Genomic DNA, 19,593 nt, shown 5'->3' on the forward strand with positions numbered 1-19,593 from the left:
TACTTTCAAGGCTTCTCCAGTTTAAAAAAATACCCATCTTCTCAAATGCCAAACTTATAGAAGCTGAAGAATTATAAAATGTCTACCTCTGCCACAAAAGGAACGGATAGAAAGTTCCTTCTTATTGAGAATCCAACTTATGCGTCAAAAAATTATTCTAATTACATGCAATTTTTCAGAACACATTATTGAAAGAAGAGAGATAAGCCTGTGCTTTCCTAACACAATGTCCTTCTATGACAGCCCTTAGTTGAACTTGACTTGTATTCTTTTTTTTTTTTTTTTTTTTTTTGCTTTTTCGGGCCACACTTGTGGCATATGGAAGTTCATAGGCTAGGGGTTGAATCAGTGCTGCATCTGCCAGCCTCCGCCACAGCCACAGCAACTCAGGATCTGAGCCGTGTCTGGAACCTACACCACAGCTCATGGTAATGCCGGATCCCCAAAACACTGAGCAAGGCCATGGATTGAACACCCAACCTCTTGGATACTAGTCAGATTTGTTTTCACTGGGCTACAACAGGAACTCCCTAAACTGTAGTGTTTTTATTACTATATTTCTCATTCCGTTTTGAGCTTTTTCAATATTGACACGCTGTTTCATTCTCTACACATTTCCCTCTTCTCCCAGAAACTAAAGCTATGCCTTGCATAGCAATTAGTATATAGTACTTATTAAGAGTATTATAGAGTTCCCATTGTGGCTCAGCAGAAACGAACCCAACTAGTATCCATGAGGATGCAGGTTCGATCCCTGGCCTTGCTCATGGGTTAAGGATCTGGCGTTGCTGTGAGCTGTGGTGTAAATTGTGGATGTGGCTCAGATCTGACATGGCTGTTGCTGTGGTGTAGGCTGGCAGCTGCAGCTCCAATTCGACCCCCAGCCTGGGAACTTCCATATGCCAAGGGTGCGGCCCTACAAAAAAAAAAAAAAAAAAACGCTATGTAAATAGCATTACATATGTAACTTATGTAATACTTATATATTACTTATATATAGATACACATGTATGTATATACATATGTATGTAAATAGTACTACGTAGTACTTATTAAAAGTATTGTGTACTCAATAAATGTTTTCAAAAATGATTTATTAAATAAATATGGATTAAATGAGTAATTGGTGAAAGAGGAAGAAGAATAAAAAGGAAGGAGAGATTACAAATTAGGGCCCTGAGCACTGACCTTCTTGTGGCGCTTCACCTTACAGTGAAATACTTTGTTGAGAGAGCGCAATTAGAATGAAGGGATTTTGTCTCTCTAGGACACCTATTTTACAGCCTTATAAATACAGCACACTGCTCAGTGAGGTACACTTTATTTTAATGATAGAAGCTTAGATTTGGGTCTTCCTATTGTGGCTCATCAAATTAGAATCCCCTAGGATCCATGAGGATGTGGGTTCGATCCCTGGCCTTATTCAGTGCATTAAGGACCTGGAGTTGCTGTGAGCTGTGCTGTAGGTCACAGACGGGGCTTGGATCCCGCTGTTGTGGCGTATGCAGCTCTGATTCAACCCCTAGCCTGGGAACCTCCATATGCCACAGTGCAGCCCTAAAAAGACTGAAATGAAATGAAATCAAATGAAATGAAATAGAAAATATTTTGTCCTTTGGAATAATAAGGGAGGAGCTGATCCAAGTCAAGGTTTTATATTTGGGAAGTTCAGGGAATTATATTTTCCACTGAGTAACAACCAATCTCAGGTCGAAATTAATACTTCTAAATATTTTCTACTTAGGTGCTCAATTAGAATGAGAGGCAGTCTACATTCCTAAGGACTTGGTGATCAGCCACCAAGAAATTTCTTGGAAATCTTATGTTTTTATCCCCCCAAATTCATGCAGATCTTTTTTCTATATATACTATCTCCATGTTTACTTTTCTTTAAATGTCCAAAAATGTCCATGTTAAAATTGACTTTAAAAAGCTGTGCCACACTGATACAAGGACTTTGTCCCGGACACAGCTTTGCATCCTCTAGATCCTAGAACATATACATTCTCGTTTAAGAAGCACATGTAGATCCAAATAACCCCTACTTCCCTCCAGATACACATAAAGAATGAAGTAAGTAAAACACCTAGTTATTTGTTTGTATAGCACTATGAGCTACAGAATTTCAGAGGAAGGAGACAGAGATTTAAACTGGAGTGGCCTACTTTGGAATGGATAAGCAATGAGATCCTGCTGTATAGCACTGGGAACTATATGTGGTCACTTATGATGAAGCATGAAAATGTAAAAAAAAATGTGTATATGTATGTGTAACTGGGTCACCTTGCTGCGCAGTATAAAATTGACAGAACACTATAAACCAGATATAAGGGAAAAAATAAAAATCATTATTAAAAAAATAAAAATAAAAATAAACTGGAGTGGCCTAGAAAGACTTCACCAAAGAGCAGAACCTAAAATTTTTTAATGTGCAGGATTGGGATTAAGCCAAAGAGAGAAGGTGAGATTTCTAGCTTGAAGGAGGATAGAATTATATGAAGCAGAAAGAGGAATGATGGCTCACAGGCTAAGGAGTAGACCATTAGGTATGTAACGGGGATAACTGAAGGCCATAGTGGGATTAGCCTAAACAAGTCAGAGAGACTGGAACAACCAACAGAGGAGTGTGAAAGTTGTCATTTAATAAATAGGAAGATGTTGAGGAGTTTCCATTGTGGTGCAGCAGAAATAAATCCAACTAGGAACCATGAGGTTGCAGGTTTGATCCCTGGCCTTGCTCAATGGGTTAAGGATCTGGCGTTGCCATGAGCTATGGGTGTAGGTCACAGACGCAGCTCGGATCTGATGTTGCTGTGGCTGTGATGTAGGCCGGCAGCTGTAGCTCCGATTGGACCCCTAGCCTGGCAACCTCCATATGCTGGGGGTACAGCCCTAAAAAGGAAAAAAAAAATTTGGAAGACATTAAAAATTTTTAAGCAGATGAATAATATGATCATGGAGAACAGGAAAAATTATAGGAAGAAAAGAAGGGAATTGGGAGATTAAATGGGAAACTATGACAAGAATCACGGTGTAAAATAACAACAGATAATCAACTATAATTTAAAAAAGAAGATAACAATGGATAGAACTGATGGGGCAGTGGGAAGGGAACAAAGTAATCAATGCGAGAAATTTCTGAAGGATGAGGTCCGTATTTAGCGACAAACTAAAGGAGTGGAAGCAAAATAAATCAATAGTCTCCAGACTTTGAACTAAATTATAGAGCTTGTAATGCAACATCACGAGGTAACTCTAACACAATTTTCTTCAAATTATGACATACATCTACTTATACATTCCTAAAATTTTTTATTTCAAGTTTCACATAATGAGTTAATACCCTATTTTATCCATTTTGTAACTTCGAACTTTAGGTTGATTATTCATTAATTCATCCACAAACTTTTTCTCTATCAGACACTGTGCTAGGCACTAGAATTGAAACAAAGATCCTAAAAATCCCCACCATTGGGGGTTTCTCAGTCTTCAATACTTGGGGGTAAAGACGGAAAGGTGAGGGGTGGCAATTGTATAAATTATCTGCTCTAAAATAAATTGTGGAACTTCCCGCTGTGGCGCAGCGGGCTACGTATCCAGCGTTGCCACAGCTGTGGCATAGGTTCAGCCGCAGATCAGATTCAATCCCTGGCCCAGGAACTTCCATATGCCATGGGCGCAGCCATTAAAAAAATAATTAATTTTTTCAAATAAGATGAAAGTGTTCACATAATTGCCGGAGTATCTCAGTGAATGGAAGAGTTGGAAAAGCATCATATCCAATGAGAGATTCCTTTTCATAGGTCCAATGCGGTACCCATGGAAGAAATAAATAAAACCACAAAGATACAATTCTTCTTTCGTCCATTCTCAGAGGACCCTAAGGTACAGGTGGTGATTTTTGTGGCCTTTCTGCTGATGTACCTGACCAGTCTCAGTGGAAATGCCGTAATTGCCACAATTGTCCAGATCAACCACTCCCTCCACACCCCCATGTACTTTTTCCTGGCCAACCTGGCAGTTCTGGAGATCTTCTATACATCTTCCATTGCTCCACTGGCCTTGGCAAACCTCCTTTCAATGGGCAAAACTCCTGTTTCTCTCACTGGCTGCGGCACCCAGATGTTTTTCTTTGTCTTCTTGGGTGGGGCTGATTGTGTCCTGCTTGCTGTCATGGCTTATGACCGGTTTATAGCAATCTGTTACCCTCTGCGGTACAGCGTCATCATGAGCTGGCCCTTGTGTGTGGAGTTGATGGTCGGGTCCCTGGTGCTGGGGTTCCTGCTGGCGCTGCCACTGACTATTTTAATCTTCCATCTCCCATTCTGCAAAGACAATGAAATCTACCACTTCTACTGTGACATGCCTGCAGTCCTGCACTTGGCTTGTGCAGACACGCACGTTCACAGGACCGCTCTGTACATCATCAGTTTCATCGTCTTAAGCATCCCCCTTTCACTGATCTCCATCTCCTACATCTTCATTGGGACAGCTCTTTTACAGATCCGGTCAGCAGAAGGGCGCCGCCGAGCCTTCTCCACCTGCTCTTCCCACATCTTAGTGGTCCTCCTGCAGTATGGCTGCACCAGCTTTATATACTTGTCCCCCAGGTCCAGCTACTCCCCTGAGATGGGTCGGGTGGTGTCTGTGGTCTACACTTTTATCACTCCCATTTTAAACCCTTTGATCTACAGTATGAGGAACAAGGAATTGAAAGATGCCCTAAGGAAATGCACTGAGAAAGTTCTAGGTAGGATGGTTTTAGGACTTATGTAAATCAGGACACTTGTGAGAGTGAAGTGGGATGCTATTAATAATTATGTTGGGATGATGTGCATGAACCAGGAGTGTCCCCAACAAACTGAGACATGAGCCATTATTCTAGGAGCACCAGATGAAGTGAATGCACTAATGAAATAAAGCTTTAACATGTAGGTCACCGTGATGTCCTGAGTGTGGATGGAAGAGCACCGGCATTTATTTTTTGGACATCTATTATGTACTAGGTACTTTAGCTGGGTTATCTCAGCCCATAATAAGGATCGTTGCCTTCATTTTTTAGAAAAGAAAACTAAAGTGGCTAACAAGATATATCCGGGATGAGAACCCAAGTAAGTATTCAGAAATTGAAAGACTAAGCTGTCTTCACACAATGCCGATCTCCTTGTTCCAGGCTCTCTCTGCCAGTAGGAGTATATGAAATCTCATGTGAGTCTATCTCTCAAGGCTTCGCTTTCTTTATTTCTGAAGCATCGGAGCTAAAATAGAAGACACCACATGTCCCTTCCAAGGTGATAACATTATGTTCTAAATACTGGCCAAGTAGATCCTGAATGGGGGTGGGGGGAAAGAGGCTTTGCAATTAACCAAAGGAAAGCAGGCTTTTTTTTTTTACATTTTCTCCTTTATTAACCAAAATGAAAACTCATGATTCTGTCCATAATGTTTAAAGAACACCCCAGTAGTGAAAAGGAAGTAATAATGGAGGAAAATGTTACTTCATCTAATAAGTGAAAAAACAGGAGAGGAAGAAAGTGGGCATCACTGAATTTGGATTTGGGCTTCTCAAGAATCTTTTCCATAGCATCACAGAGAGTTCCAGATTCTGCTTGCGTTTCCAAGAGAGATCACTAACTTTAAGATGCTTCATTCCTCATTGGGCAACTCCAGTTATTGAAGTACTGTATTCTCTTGAACTAAAGGCTATCTACAACTTCCTCCCACTGATCCTGTATTTACCCTCTAGTGCTTTCTTCTCCATGACAGTTCTTCACATGTATTTGGACAGATTATTTATCTTCTGTAAGTCTTTAGTCCTCTTCTCTCTAGAGCAAGTACTCCATCAAATTTTCCTTCAGGAGATTATATTCAAACCCTCTCATCATACAAGTCATTGTCTAGATTTTCTCTATCTTCATATCCTACAAATATTCACTCGGAAATAAACACAATACATTGGGATGTTCTGTTCTGAGGGACTGTTACTTTTACCTGTGAACTATATTTGTATTAATTCATCTTGGTCATTTTAATCTCATAAATATGGTAGTAGTCCACTGTGCATACACACACACACACACACACACACACACACACACTTCTTTATTTCTCCGTTGATGGACACTTAGACTGCTTCCATATCTTGGCTATCGTGAATAGTGCTGCTATGAATTTGGGGGTGCCTGAATCTTTTTGAATTAGTGTTTTCACTTTTTTTCAGCTACATACCTAGGAGTGGAATTGCTTGGTCTTGTGGTATTAGTAAGGATATTTTCAAACTTCCACCATAGAGAATTTAGAGAATTTGTGACTTTCACTTGCTTCAGAGTTGATGTTATCAACGTGGCTCCACTTTATTCCAATACTTCTAGAGAGGTAAATGGACAGGCATACTCTACAATTATACCCAGAAAAAACTCCTAAACAGACGCTCAGTTTTCTTGTCATCCTTTTATGGTATTGCAGCATTTAGAAGAAGAAGGAAGAGGTGTTCTATTATCCAGAGTGGAAAAGGGATTGTGAAGAAAAGGTGAGAGTCAGGAGACACCAGAAAAAAACACATCCAGCCAGGATACGGGGATAAGGCTGACAAAGGAAACCAGGATATTTGAGGAATCTCTGAGACTGTGAAAATATGGGAGGGGCTGTGGGTTATTGTGACAGGCAGCAGGGAGTGGACTGGACATCAGAGCATCCACCATCACTTCTCTGGAAGGAACCTCGTGAGATTCAGGGTTTCTAAGGCTCTAAACTAGAAAAGTCATTTTCATCCTTCAAACCTCAGTCCCAGTAGCTGGAAAACAAGAGGATTAAACTTGTTAATATATAAGCTCTCTTCAAGCACTTTGATTCATTAAGTCTCCCACATTCTGCTTACTTCTCTCAGTGCTCTGGTCATTTCTCCTCACATTGCACAGGCTTCTGTGGTGCTCTCCAACTCTGATGGTGATGGTTTCTTAGCTGGCTCTTCATTAGCAATGAACTAGAGAACAGCATGGCCATGAACAAATGGGAGAGTAGTCACCCCTCTCTCCTCCTAAGTAGGACAGAAAGACCAAGTGCTGGGTTCTGTGGGCATCTGACCTGGGAAACACCTCCACCCTAAAGTGGTTTCATTCTGAGATCTGTGAAAGTCAAGACAGTGTCGTGCAACTCTTCATTAATGAAAAGAAATGAGTGCTCCTGGGTATACAAACAAAGACAACAAAATCACTAATTTGAAAAGATATATGCACTCAATATTCATAGCAGCACTATTTACATTGGACAAGATATGGAAACAACCTAAATGTTCATGAACAGTTGAGTGGATAAAGAAGATGTGGTATATATATATATACACAATGGAATACTACTCAGCCACGAAAAGAATGAAATTTTGCCATTTGCAACAACAGAGATGGACCTAGGGAATATTATGCTTAGAAAAATAAGTCGGAGTGTCTGCTCTGGTGCAGTGGGTTAAGAACCTGACTGCAGCAGGGCGAGTCCATGTAGAGGCACAAGATCAATCCTTGGACCAGGGCAGTGGTTAAAGGATCCAGCTTTGCCACAGCTGCTTCTGGTCTGGGAACATCCATATGCCACAGGTGCAGCCATAAAAATAAATTTTTTTAAAAAGTTCCTATCATGAAGAAAGAAATTTGTAACTATGCGAGGTGACAGATGTTAATTAGATTTGTGATGATCATTTTACAAGATATACAAATATCGAATTATTATGTTTATACCTGAAACTAATACAATGTTATATGTCAATTATATGTCAATTAAAAAATTAAGAAAATTTTAAAACTAAAAGAAATGAGCAGGATAGCAGTAAGGACAGCAGATAACCAGCTGGTGTGTGTGTGTGCGTTTGTGTGTGTGTGTGTGTGTTTGTGTGTGTGTGTGTGTGTTACTTATAAACTACAAAATTAATATTCTCCATGTGTTTGACTGGTATGAGACAATTTTCTAGTCTGGAATTTGCCAGTCCAGTTAGACAGCCTACCTCTAGTACTGGATGGCACTAGATGGTCTTTGCCTTTTGTGGCCAGTGTACAATTTGTAGAGGAGATGGCAACTTGGGCTGTACATAATATGTTCCAACCACAATCTGGTGAGTCTTCAAACATTTCGGAACCTAAAAAAGTGGAGTTCCCTGGTGGCCTAGCAGTTAAAGGATCTAGTGTCTTCACTGCTGTGGCTTGGGTCACTGCTGCTGGGCGTGGGTTTGCTCCATGGCCTGGGGTCTTCTGCACGTAGCCAAAAAAATAAATAAGTAAATAAACCAAAAAATGTCCAGACTCCATAGCTACTTGGGGTGCTATTTAGTTTCCACCAATCAGAGGCAATCCCTCAAGATATGAATTAAAACTGAGTAACCTGGAGTTCCCGTCATGGCACAGTGGTTAACGAATCCGACTAGGAACCATGAGGTTGCGGGTTCGGTCCCTGCCCTTGCTCAGTGGGTTAACGATCCGGCGTTGCCGTGAGCTGTGGTGTAGGTTGCAGACACGGCTCGGATCCCGCGTTGCTGTGGCTCTGGCATAGGCCGGTGGCTACAGCTCCGATTCGACCCCTAGCCTGGGAACCTCCATATGCCGCGGGAGCGGCCCAAGAAATAGCAGCAACAACAACAAAAGACAAAAGACAAAAAAAAAAACAAAAAAAACAAAAAAAAAAAACTGAGTAACCTGTAGAACATGATGAAAGAAAGTATGAGAAAAAGAATTACATGTATATGTATGACTGAGTCACTTTGCTGTATAGCAGAAATTGGCGCAACATTGTAAATCAACTATACTTTAATTAAAAAAACAGAACAGGGAGTTCCCTTCATGGTGCAGTGGAAACAAACCCGGCTACCATCTATGAGAATTCAGGTTCAGTCCCTGGCCTCACTCAGTAGGTTAAGGATCTGGAGTTGCCGTGAGCTGTGGTGTAGGTTGCAGATGCAGCTCGGATCCCAAGTTGCTGTGGCTGTGGCATAGGCTGGCAGCTGTAGCTCCATTTCGACCCCTAGCCTGGGGACTTCCATATGCCATGGGTGCAGCTCTAAAAAGACAAAAAAAAAAAAACCCACTCAGGAAGATGCACTGTGCCCAAGGCCTAACATTCAACTCTTCTTTTGTAACTATCTTTCAGCATTCCCAGCCTCTGTCATCCTTGCTTTCAGTGACCTCAGGATGGATGTGCACAGAGACTTTCTTTATCCTTAGTAGCAAGGAGTTTTTGATTTCAGTGACCAGCTCTCAACAAAGTCTGAGTCTCCTAGAAATAAATTTCCTGGCACCCCATTTACATATCTTCCAAGATGAAATTCCAATATCATGTTATTCACACTTCACAGGATGCTTAGGGAATACTATTAATTACTGAAAGAGAGAAAGAAAAAAAGACTGAAAGGAAGGAAAGAGGGAAGGAGGGAAAGATGGAAGGAAGGAAGGGAGAGAGGGAGGAAGGAAGGAAAGAAAAGAAAGAGAGAAAGAAAAGTGGGAGAGAGGGAGGGAGGGAAGATGAAATGGAGCCTGAGTGGAAGACACTTTCTCTAGCCCTGCTCTTCAGAGGAGGCATAAAGCGTATTCTGCGTATAATGTGATATAATGAGTTACTTCTGCTCCACTTACAATGATGCTATAAGTCTTGTTACAACCATCAGTAATTCCTTCATATGTTCATTCAATGGTTATTTATTGAGCATCTACTACATGTGGCAACCTGGAATATACTGGAAGTAATAGCCAAACAACAGACCATGTGTTTCTGAAATAATGGCACCAATGGATATGGATACTCCCAGGGGCAACAAAGGCCAGAAAGAAGAGCTTTGAAGTGAAAAAGTGGAATGTAGTAGCCCTCTGGGCTTGGGATATTGTGGTTGATAATGTGCCATCTTCAGAAACCACTTTATGGATCTTTGCATAGATTGTCAAGCTAACCAAGGAGTTCCGTGGTGGCTCAGCAGGTTAAGGATCCAGTGTTGTCACTGCTGTGGCAGGACCTTCCACATGCCCTTGGCGCAACAAAAGGAAGGGAGGGAGAGAAGGAGGAAGGAAGGAAGTCAAGCTAACCAGGCATCAGCTATTTCTGAAGAGTGCAGCATTGCACTGGGAGTCTGCAGCCACTATTTTCACTCTCACTGTTCTTCCCAGTGGCTCCCAACAGGGCAGGCTGTGTCCACTGGACCACAGAGAGTAGGAATTCCAAAAATATGAGCCCTAGAAAAAGAGAAGTCTTCCAACAAGCACAAGTGTTTTGTTATTCATTTAACGACTTGCTGTCCTGTCACTTAACTATAAATTAGAATCATGTCTTTGCTGCTTTGTCTCTTCAGCTTGCTGTTCCTATAGCCATAGTGTATTCTGTGTCAAATAAAATCCACCTGGATTCGAGAAAAGATGCTGTCTCGTGTTTGTGTGAAAAAAGTGAACGTAAATAAAGAGTCCCCTCCTTCTAGGTTGGAAAGCCAGCTTTCAAAAGTGAGGTGTCTGTTTGTTAGAGCCAGAGCAAGTCCTCCTGTGAGCATAGTCACTTGGGGGCAAGGAAGCCTGGCCCCAGTCTGGTTACCGATGGCAACCTTGGGCAAGTCCCCTTTTCTGAGCATTCCTCCTCTATAAAGTGGCTGCTAAGGACTAAATGGTGTCATGTGGGCACATAAAGAGACTTTGTAAATTATAAGAACACTATCCCAAAGTTAACTATGTGATGGCATGGTGCTTTCTCTTCTTAGTTTAGAAAAGTAAGCTTGAAAAAAATCGAACATGAAATCTTGGCTAGCAGAAGAGTAACCTATGAACTCAAGTTGGAAATCGATGTCTTTTAAAATTGAGTTAGCAGGAAAATTCAAGTTTCCTTCCCCAGCATCAACCTTTGCAAATTGTTTAAAATGCCTTGTCCATGGAAGGAATGGCCAGTTCTAATACTTATTCAATGGCTTTTTTGTGGGGGGGGGAGATGCTGTTTAGGGCTGCACCCTCGGCATATGGAGGTTCCGAGACTAGGGGTCAAATCAGAGCTGTAGCCATTGGCCTACACCACAGCCACAGCAACGCCAGATCCGAGCCACATCTGTGACCTACACCACAGCTCATGGCAACGATGGATCCTTAATCCACCGAGCGAGGAACCTGCATCCTTATGGATCCATGGCTGTCTTTAACTGAGAGGCAGTATAGTTTACTGAAGTGGTTCTCAAAGAGGACTTCTGGGGTGGGGGGTGGTATTGGAAACCCTTTCAGAAAGTTTATGAAGTGCCTTTTCCAATTGCACAACTGTGTGAGGCCAGCTTTTCTTTACGTCCTTTCACCAAAGCAACGTATTGAAGAAGCAGAGGTAAGAATCCAGGTTCTTCTATTAAGTCAGATACAAAAGAGATTGGCAAAAATGTAAAACTCTTCTAATTTTTTGTTTTGAAGAAAAATAGCTTTTTTTTTTTTTTTTTTTTTTTTGCTTTTTAGGACCACATCCGAAGCATATGGAAGTTTCCAGGCTAGGGGTCAAATCAGAGCTACAGCTGCCAGCCTATACCACCACCACAACAGAAACGGGGGATTCAAGCTGCATCTTCCACCTACACCACAGCTCATGGGAACTTAACCCACTGAGCGAGGCCAGGGATCGAACTCTCATTGTCATGGATTCCAGTGGGAGTAGTTTCCACTGAGCCACATCCTGAAAAATAGTTACTTTTAGTAAAAAACATTTATGTTAAAAAAAAATACTGGGTATGCATCAGTGAATGAACAGAGAAGATCTTTGCCCTCAGGGAGTTTACAATCTAATGGGAGAGACTAGCATAAACAAAGGAGATGATTATAGACTGATAATTTCTGTAAAAGCAATCGACATGGTAATACAATAGAAAGTAATTGACCAGGGAATATCTGCTTTAGATAGGATAGTATATAAATGGCACTCAGTTTCCCCCGTTCTTAACATTTGTCAGAACTAATTAACAAATACTGACACATTATTATGAACTAAAGTTCACACTGTATTCATATTATTTTTAACCTAATATCATTTTTCTGTTCAAGAATCTACTCCAGTATACCACATAACATTTTGTTGTCATGTCTCTTTAAGTTCCTCTTGGCTGTGAAATTCTTAGACTTGTTTTTGATAACCTTGACAGCTTTGAGACGTCCTGGTCAGGTTTTCGGTTTTTTGGGTTTTTTTGTTTGTTTGTTTTTTGCTTTTTAGGGCAGCACCTGAGGCACATGGAAGTTCCCAGACTAGGGGTCAAATTGGAGCTAGAGCTGCCAGCCTACACCACAGCCACCGCAATGCAGGATCTGAGCCACATCTGTGATCTATACCATAACCCATAGTAATGCCGGATCCTTAACCCACTGAGCGAGGCCAAAGATCAAATGCGCATCTTCACTGATACTAGTTGGGTTCAGTAACACTGAGCCACAATGGGAATGTCCTGGTCAGGTATTTTGTAGAATGTCCTTCAGAGTGAATTTGTCTGACATTTAGACAAGGGGTGATGGAAGTAAAGCATCATTTTCCACACATCATGTCAAGCGAACATACTGGTGACATGACTTCACTACTGATGTTGGTTTTGATCACCTGTCAGAGGTGGTGCTTGTCAGGTTTTGCCAGTGTAAACTTCATTCTCTTTCTTCCCTTTCCATTCTGTATCTTTGGAAGAAAGTTGCCATATTCAGTTTATACTTAAGGAGTAAGGAGCTATTCTCTCCAAGATTGCGGGGGAAGTATCTGCTATATGGAATTCTACTGTATGGGAGAATTCCTGTTTTCCTCCTTTAATTTTATTCAATACTGTGCTTATAACAGCATCTAACCATGAATATTTATTTTGTCCTTTAGGTCATAATCCATTTCTTTCTTTCTTTCTTTCTTTCTTTCTTTCTTTCTTTCTTTCTTTCCTCCTTCCTTTCTTTTTTCCTTCCTTCCTTCCTTCTATCCTTCCTTCTTTCTTTCCTTCCTTCCTTCCTTCCTTTCTTTCCTTCTTTTTTAATGGCTGCACCTGAGACATATGGAAGTTCCTGGGGCAGGGGTTGAATCTGAGCTGCAGCTGAGATCTGAACTGAAGCTAAGACCAGTGTCATAGCTGTGGCAACACTGGATCCTTTAACCCACCACACTGGCCTGGGATTGAACTGGCACCATCACAGAGACAAGCTGGATCATTAACCCACTTCGCCACAGTGGGAAATCCCTGTTTATTTCTTTACACCGTGAATATTTTTTTATTACAGGTAAGAAGAAAGGGAAGATAAAAGAAAGGAATGGGACAATGGGAAACAGTAGGAAGCAAAAAAAAAAGAGATGAATAATAATTAAGAGACTTCCTTTTCTAGGCTCCATACGTCCATTTCAGAGAAGATATACAGGTCAAAAATTAAACCAAGTTTTCGGGCACTGAGTTCCTCCCATCTCTCTTCTGATTTCATCCCATACCCAACATCAGCTATTATATGAGACCTTGAGCACTAAGGATGGAAAAAGACCTGCTCCTTTCTTTAAGGAGCTTACAGTCTGGTGGGGATAACAAATATAATAACAAACCACCAAGATTTGGCAACCACAAGTCTATTCTTCAAGTCCATGATTTTCTTTTCTGTGGAAAGGTTTATTTGTGCCATATATTAGATTCCAGATATAAGTGATATCATATGGTATTTGTCTTTCTCTTGCCAAAAGGGAGGGGGAGGGAATGGAATGGATTAGGAACTTGGAGTTAATAGATGCAGACTATTGCCTTTGGAATGGACAGGCACTGAGATCCTGCTGTGTAGCACAGGGAACTATGTCTAGTCATTTATGATGGAGCATGGTAATGTGAGAAAAAAAATGTACACTTGTATGTGTAACTGGGTTACCATGCTGTACAGTAGAAAACTGACAGAACACTGTAAACCAGCTATAATGAAAAAAATAAAAATCATAAAAAAGAAAAAGATACATGAATCCCTATGTTTATTGCAGCACTATTCACAATAGCCAAGACATGGAAATAATGTAAATGACCAATGACAGATGAATGGATTAAGAAGATGTGGTACATATACACAATGGAATACTACTCAGTCATTAAAAAGAATAATGCCATTTGAAGCAACATGGATGGAACTAGAGACTCTCATACTAAGTGAAGTAAGTCATAAGGAGAAAGACAAATACCATATGATATCACTTATATCTGGAATCTAAGATACGGCACAAATGAACCTATCTACAGAAAAGAAATAAACTGACAGACATAGAGAACAGACTTATGGTTGCCAAGAGGGAGGGGGAGGGCCTGGAAGGGACTGGGAGTTTGGGGTTAGTAGATGCAAACTATTGCATATGGAATGGATATGTAATGAGATGCTGGTGTATAGCCCAAGAAACTGTACCTGATCACTTGTGATGGAACATGATGGAGGATAATGTGAAAAAAAGGAATGTGTATGTATTTTATATCTATAAAATAAAACTGGGTTACTTTGCTATACAGCAGAAATTGACAGAACACTGTAAATCAACTGTAATAAAAAATTTTTTAATTAAAAAAAAACTGCCAAGATTTGATGCAAGGAAAGCTAAACTAAAATATGCATGAAATGCTGTGAGAAGCATGGTGGGGGTGAATTTCAGTCTGGGTAGCCAAGCAAACCTTCACAGATGATGCGACATAGAAGCATTTGAGGAAGGACAAGGTGGTGTTTCCCAGAAAAAGAACTGGAGACGGGAGCACTCCAGAGAGAGAGATTGACATTTGGATGCTGTGAAGAATTAATAGAGTTGTTTATTTCACCATAAACAGGGGAGAAAAGTATATTTATTTTCTCAGGCATCAAGATTATAAGAAATAGGAGTTCCCATCATGGCTCAGTGGTTAACGAATCTGACTAGGAACCATAAGACTGCAGGTTCGATCCCTGGCCTCGCTCAGTGGGTTAAGGATCCGGCGTTGCTGTGAGCTTGAAGGTGTAGGTCGAAGAAGCGGCTCAGATCCCAAGTTGCTGTGGCTCTGGCGTAGGTTGGCGGCTACAGCTCTGATTAGACCCCTAGCCTGGGAACCTCCCTATGCCACGGGTGTGGTCCTAGAAAAGACAAAAAAAAAATATATATATATATATATGAAATAAAATAACCAAGATACTGGGGCTTTGTAAGACAGGAGAGAGAGGGAAAAGAATATAAGTTGTGCAGTCTTAAAAATGAGTTGTGCCAATGCAAGAAACAAGAAAATATCTCTAAAAAAAAAAAAAGAAAATATCTCTGAACTAGTAACCCCCATATTTGAGAACTGGCATCCCTTATTTAGATGTGTGCTGAATCTTTGTTTCTAGTTACTGTCTGAGGTCTCTTTGTTGGAGTTAATTCAGTACAAATTCAGCTTTATTCTTGAGACTGATGATTGTGCCTGAAGGTCACACAGTGTCATTTGAGAATTATTAAAACATGCCCACATATATGTCCCTAAAGGTTCTAACTTCATTGACTAAGGCTCAGGGTAATGAATCCAGGGAGTGAATAATTACCGAGCTGAGGCCCTGGTCTCCTGACAAATCTCCCGCACCAGTGTCAACCTTCAAACCTCCAGCCTTTGTTTCTGGTTCTTGTCCAGGTTTTGAAACTAATTATTTCTTTTGTTTACTTAAAAAAAAAAAATTACCCATGGCCTTTGGTTATTCCCTTTACCAGCTTCACTCATGAGGATAAGTAAAAACAGGCAAAGCTTCCAGATGACTCACCTCTTTGACCGTCCAAGTAGAGACTTTGTATGCACACAGGACTTTTGTATATGCAAAGCTCTTCCTATCATTTTTACCCTTTTAACAGAACTTATATTAAATGGACATTATAATACACATTTGACAAGTATCACATGATATCGCTTATATGTGGAATCTTAAAAAAAAAAAGGGGGATACAAATGAATTTATATGCAAAACAATACAGACCCACAGACACAGAAAACAAATGCATGGCTACCAAAGGGGAAAAGGGGAGAGGGATAAATTAGAAGTTTGGAATTAACAGATACACACTACTATATATGAAATAGATAACCAACAAGGGCCCACTGTATAGCATAGGAAATTATACTCAGCATTTTGTAATATCTATAAAGGGAAAAGAACCTGAAAAAGAATATATATAAATACGTATGCATATGTGTATTTATGTGTATATATGCACATAACTGGATCACTTTTCTGTACACCTGAAACCAACACATTGTAAATAAACTAGACTTCAATTTTTTTTTTTTCTTTTTGGGGCTGCACCCGTGGCATATGGAGGTTCCCAGGCTAGGGGTCTAATCAGAGCTACAGCTGCTGGCCACAGCCACAGCCACAGCAACACCAGATCCAAGCCACACCTGCAACCTACACCACAGCTCAGGGCAACACTGGATCCTTAACCGACTGAGCAGGGCCAAGGATTGAACCCACAACCTCATGGTTTCTAGTTGGATTCGTTTCCACTGTGCCACGATGGGAACTCCAATTTTTAAAATTGTTTTAACACATTGGCCAAAAAAAAAAAAAAAAAATACATATCCCTCAAATTGAGAAATGGAGCATCAAGACACTTAAGGGATTTGCCCAAGGTCACCCTGCTAGTAAGGGACAGGAGCAGAACTTCTACTTAAATGTTCTGACTAAGTCCACCGCACACTGAAGGTAGCAAGTTCCCCAAATGACGCTTTGGAATGTTATGTGGTTCTAAATATGAAGCTCCATGACCTACTCTCTCATCTGCTTTATGAAAACTTGGATTCCACATTTTAACTGGTCCATTTCCTCTCAATAGATTTGCAGAGGTTTGCATGAATTTCAACCCAGGAGCCAGGAAACAAATCAACCTAAAAACTATAAGCAAATGCTGGCATTTTGCCATCAACTGTTCATCATACATAGAGGACCCTTGAAGATCACCTAACCCAACCTTCAAATTTTTACCAAAAAAAAAAAAAAAGAGCGAGAAGGACTCTCAGAAGGTTACAAGGCTAGTTAGTGGCAACACCAGACCTAAAACCCAAGTCCACCTGGTCATCAGCCCATTATCCTTTGCAACTGACCACATGAAACAAAAGAGCAAGAAAATTTCCCACAGCCTGCTGTCTAGAACATGCTATCATGGCTACCGACCTTCAGCTTCCAGCTAGGAATGTGGTTCCAGAAATATTAGGAATATTTTGCTATTGTATAGCAAGTTTCCATTTACAAAATGTTTTCCTATGCACTTGACCCTCAAGACCAAAATGTTCCTAGTTTCTATTATATTATCTTCATTTCTCAAATGAGGAGTACACTGTGAGTTTGAGTGATTTGCCCAAGGTCCTCTGATGGCAAGTATATTGCTCTTTCTAATTTTCATGTTTACTTTTCAGTAAACTAGCATTAGGAATAGTAGGGAAGATTGCATATCCAAATAGGTAAACTGCCTTGCCGCAGAATTTAAGTCTTTGTTTAAATTTAAATTTGACATCATTAGTTTCATTACAAAAGTAATTCATAATTATTAGAGTGTTTAAATGATATAAATTAAAAGTTCTTAAAAATCACACTTATTCCCACTGTTAAAGAACAAATGTTATTAACCTTTTGTTAAATTTCCATTTGTTCTCTTGGATAGCATGTTTGTTAAAACCTTGTAATAATATCCTTTTTTTTAACGCAGAGTTACATTCATTTGCTATGTAATTACAAAACTGTGGATGGCATAGTTTTGGTGTTTGTTTTTATTTTTGTCTTTTTTAGGGCCATACCCACGGCATATGGAGGTTTCCAGGCTAGGGGTCGAATCGGAGCTGTAGCCGCTGGCCTACACTACAGCTCTCAGCAATGCCAGATCCTTAACCCACTGAGCAAGGCCAGGGATCAAACCTGCATCCTCATGGATGCTAGTCGGGTGCGTTAACTGCTGAGCCACAATGGGAACTCCTGTTTTAAATATTTCTTAGAGATAGATCCTAAAGTGTGTAATATCTAGAGGTTAAAATAACCCAACGAGGGGAGTGAATGGAAAGATAGGTAAAAGAAAGGTAGCCAGACTTGATGCTTGTTGAAGCTGAGTGATAGGCGCCTGGAGGTTCACTGAATTCTTGATATTTGGGTATTTTAACATTAAGGCGTTCCCACTGTAGCACAGAGCATTAAGGATCCTGCATAGTCTCTGCAGTGGCTCAGGTCGCTGCCGAGGCATGGGTTTAATCCCTGGCATCGTGCAGTGGCTTAAGGATCCAGTGTTGCTACAGCTGTGGCATAGGTCACAGCTATGGTCAGATTCAGTCCCTAGCCTGGGAAGTGCCATATGCTGAGAGTGTGGCAGAAGAAGAAGAAGGAGGAGAAGGAAGAGGAGAAGGAGAGGGAGGAGGGGGAGGAGGAGAAGGAGAAGAAAAAGAAGAAGAGAAAGAAGAAGAAGCGGAAGAAGAAAGAAAAGAAAAAGATCTCATCATGTGATTGTAAAAGTGTGTCCCAGATTTGGATTGCTGTTCACAATTCTTTACTCTCTCCCTCAGTGGGAACCTGGCAGATTAAACTGGCCCAATTCATTGACAGTGGTCTTAGTTATGTGATTCTCTGACCACTGGAATGTTAGCAGACATTATGGAGCACAGAGTTCAGACATGCTTGCTTAGTTTGACTAAGCCCCTTACCTTTCTGTATCACAATGAGAAAACTATGCTCCAGGAAGCATGACTCTTCAGTTTGGTCCCAAAACAAGACATGTGCTGCAGATCTGAACACAATCTGAAGTCTGAAGCCAAGTCTATCCATTCTGCAGCCTGAAGCAGAGCTCTCCAGGCTGGCACAGAATCACGTGCACAAACAATGTTTTAAAATAAGTAAATAAATAAAAACATGCTCATAAGTCACTAGGTTTGGGGTCAATTTGCTGTACAACATCTTTGCAGCAATAGTGGATTAATACAGAGTCCAACCATTCTCTCCAAACTAAATATTTTAGGTATTTCCAATTTTTTTAGTAATACAAATAATGAACATGTTTTTGTACATAAAACTTCTCTACTATTTCTGCTCATTAAGTTCAGATACGATGTGATGATGCTGTTTTTATAGGTAGGTTAAGAAAGTTCTATCCCTGGATATTTTTCTAAACAGGAAAATTATGCAAAGAATGAAAAAGATTGTAAATATAGTTTTTTGTTTTCTTTCTTGACATTTGAAAAGACTCTTTCCTGTTTCTCACGGAACTTGCTAAAACTAGCTCATCTGCTATTTTTCTCAAATTCTGTCTCTTTCCTCTCCAAATCCCAAGAACAAAAGAGGCCTGACTGTGTAGTTGTAGCAATACAAGGGTGGGTGGGCAAACAAAAGGGCTCTCTAGTTTGATTTTCCAGGTAGTCACCTTTTTTTTTGGCCTCACTTGAGGCATGTGGAAGTTCCAGGACCAGGGATCAAACCCTGGACAGGGTAACCAGAGGCACAGCAGTGACAATACTAGATCCTTAACCCACTGAACCACCAGGGATTTCCAGAGACTGATGGATTGATGGATGGGTGTTGTATGTTCAGTTTATAAAAACTGGAACTGAATTGGTGAATCCCAACTAGATGCATTATTCATCTGGAACATTCAGGAATGTGTGGCTAATTGTTAAATGAGCCA

The 19,593-nt window shown here is 40.5% G+C and overlaps 1 protein-coding gene and 1 pseudogene across 1 annotated transcript; both read left to right on the forward strand.

Annotated features, from left to right (window-relative positions):
* Window positions 3,820-4,776, forward strand: LOC100521428 (olfactory receptor 10V1). Its single transcript, XM_021084600.1, has one exon. The coding sequence runs from the start codon at window positions 3,820-3,822 to the stop codon at window positions 4,774-4,776; it is 957 nt and encodes a 318-aa protein (XP_020940259.1).
* LOC100738986 lies at window positions 5,100-10,206 on the forward strand (annotated as a pseudogene).

The sequence above is a fragment of the Sus scrofa genome, chromosome 2 (genome assembly GCF_000003025.6).
Source record: "Sus scrofa isolate TJ Tabasco breed Duroc chromosome 2, Sscrofa11.1, whole genome shotgun sequence".
Classification (NCBI taxonomy): domain Eukaryota; kingdom Metazoa; phylum Chordata; class Mammalia; order Artiodactyla; family Suidae; genus Sus; species Sus scrofa.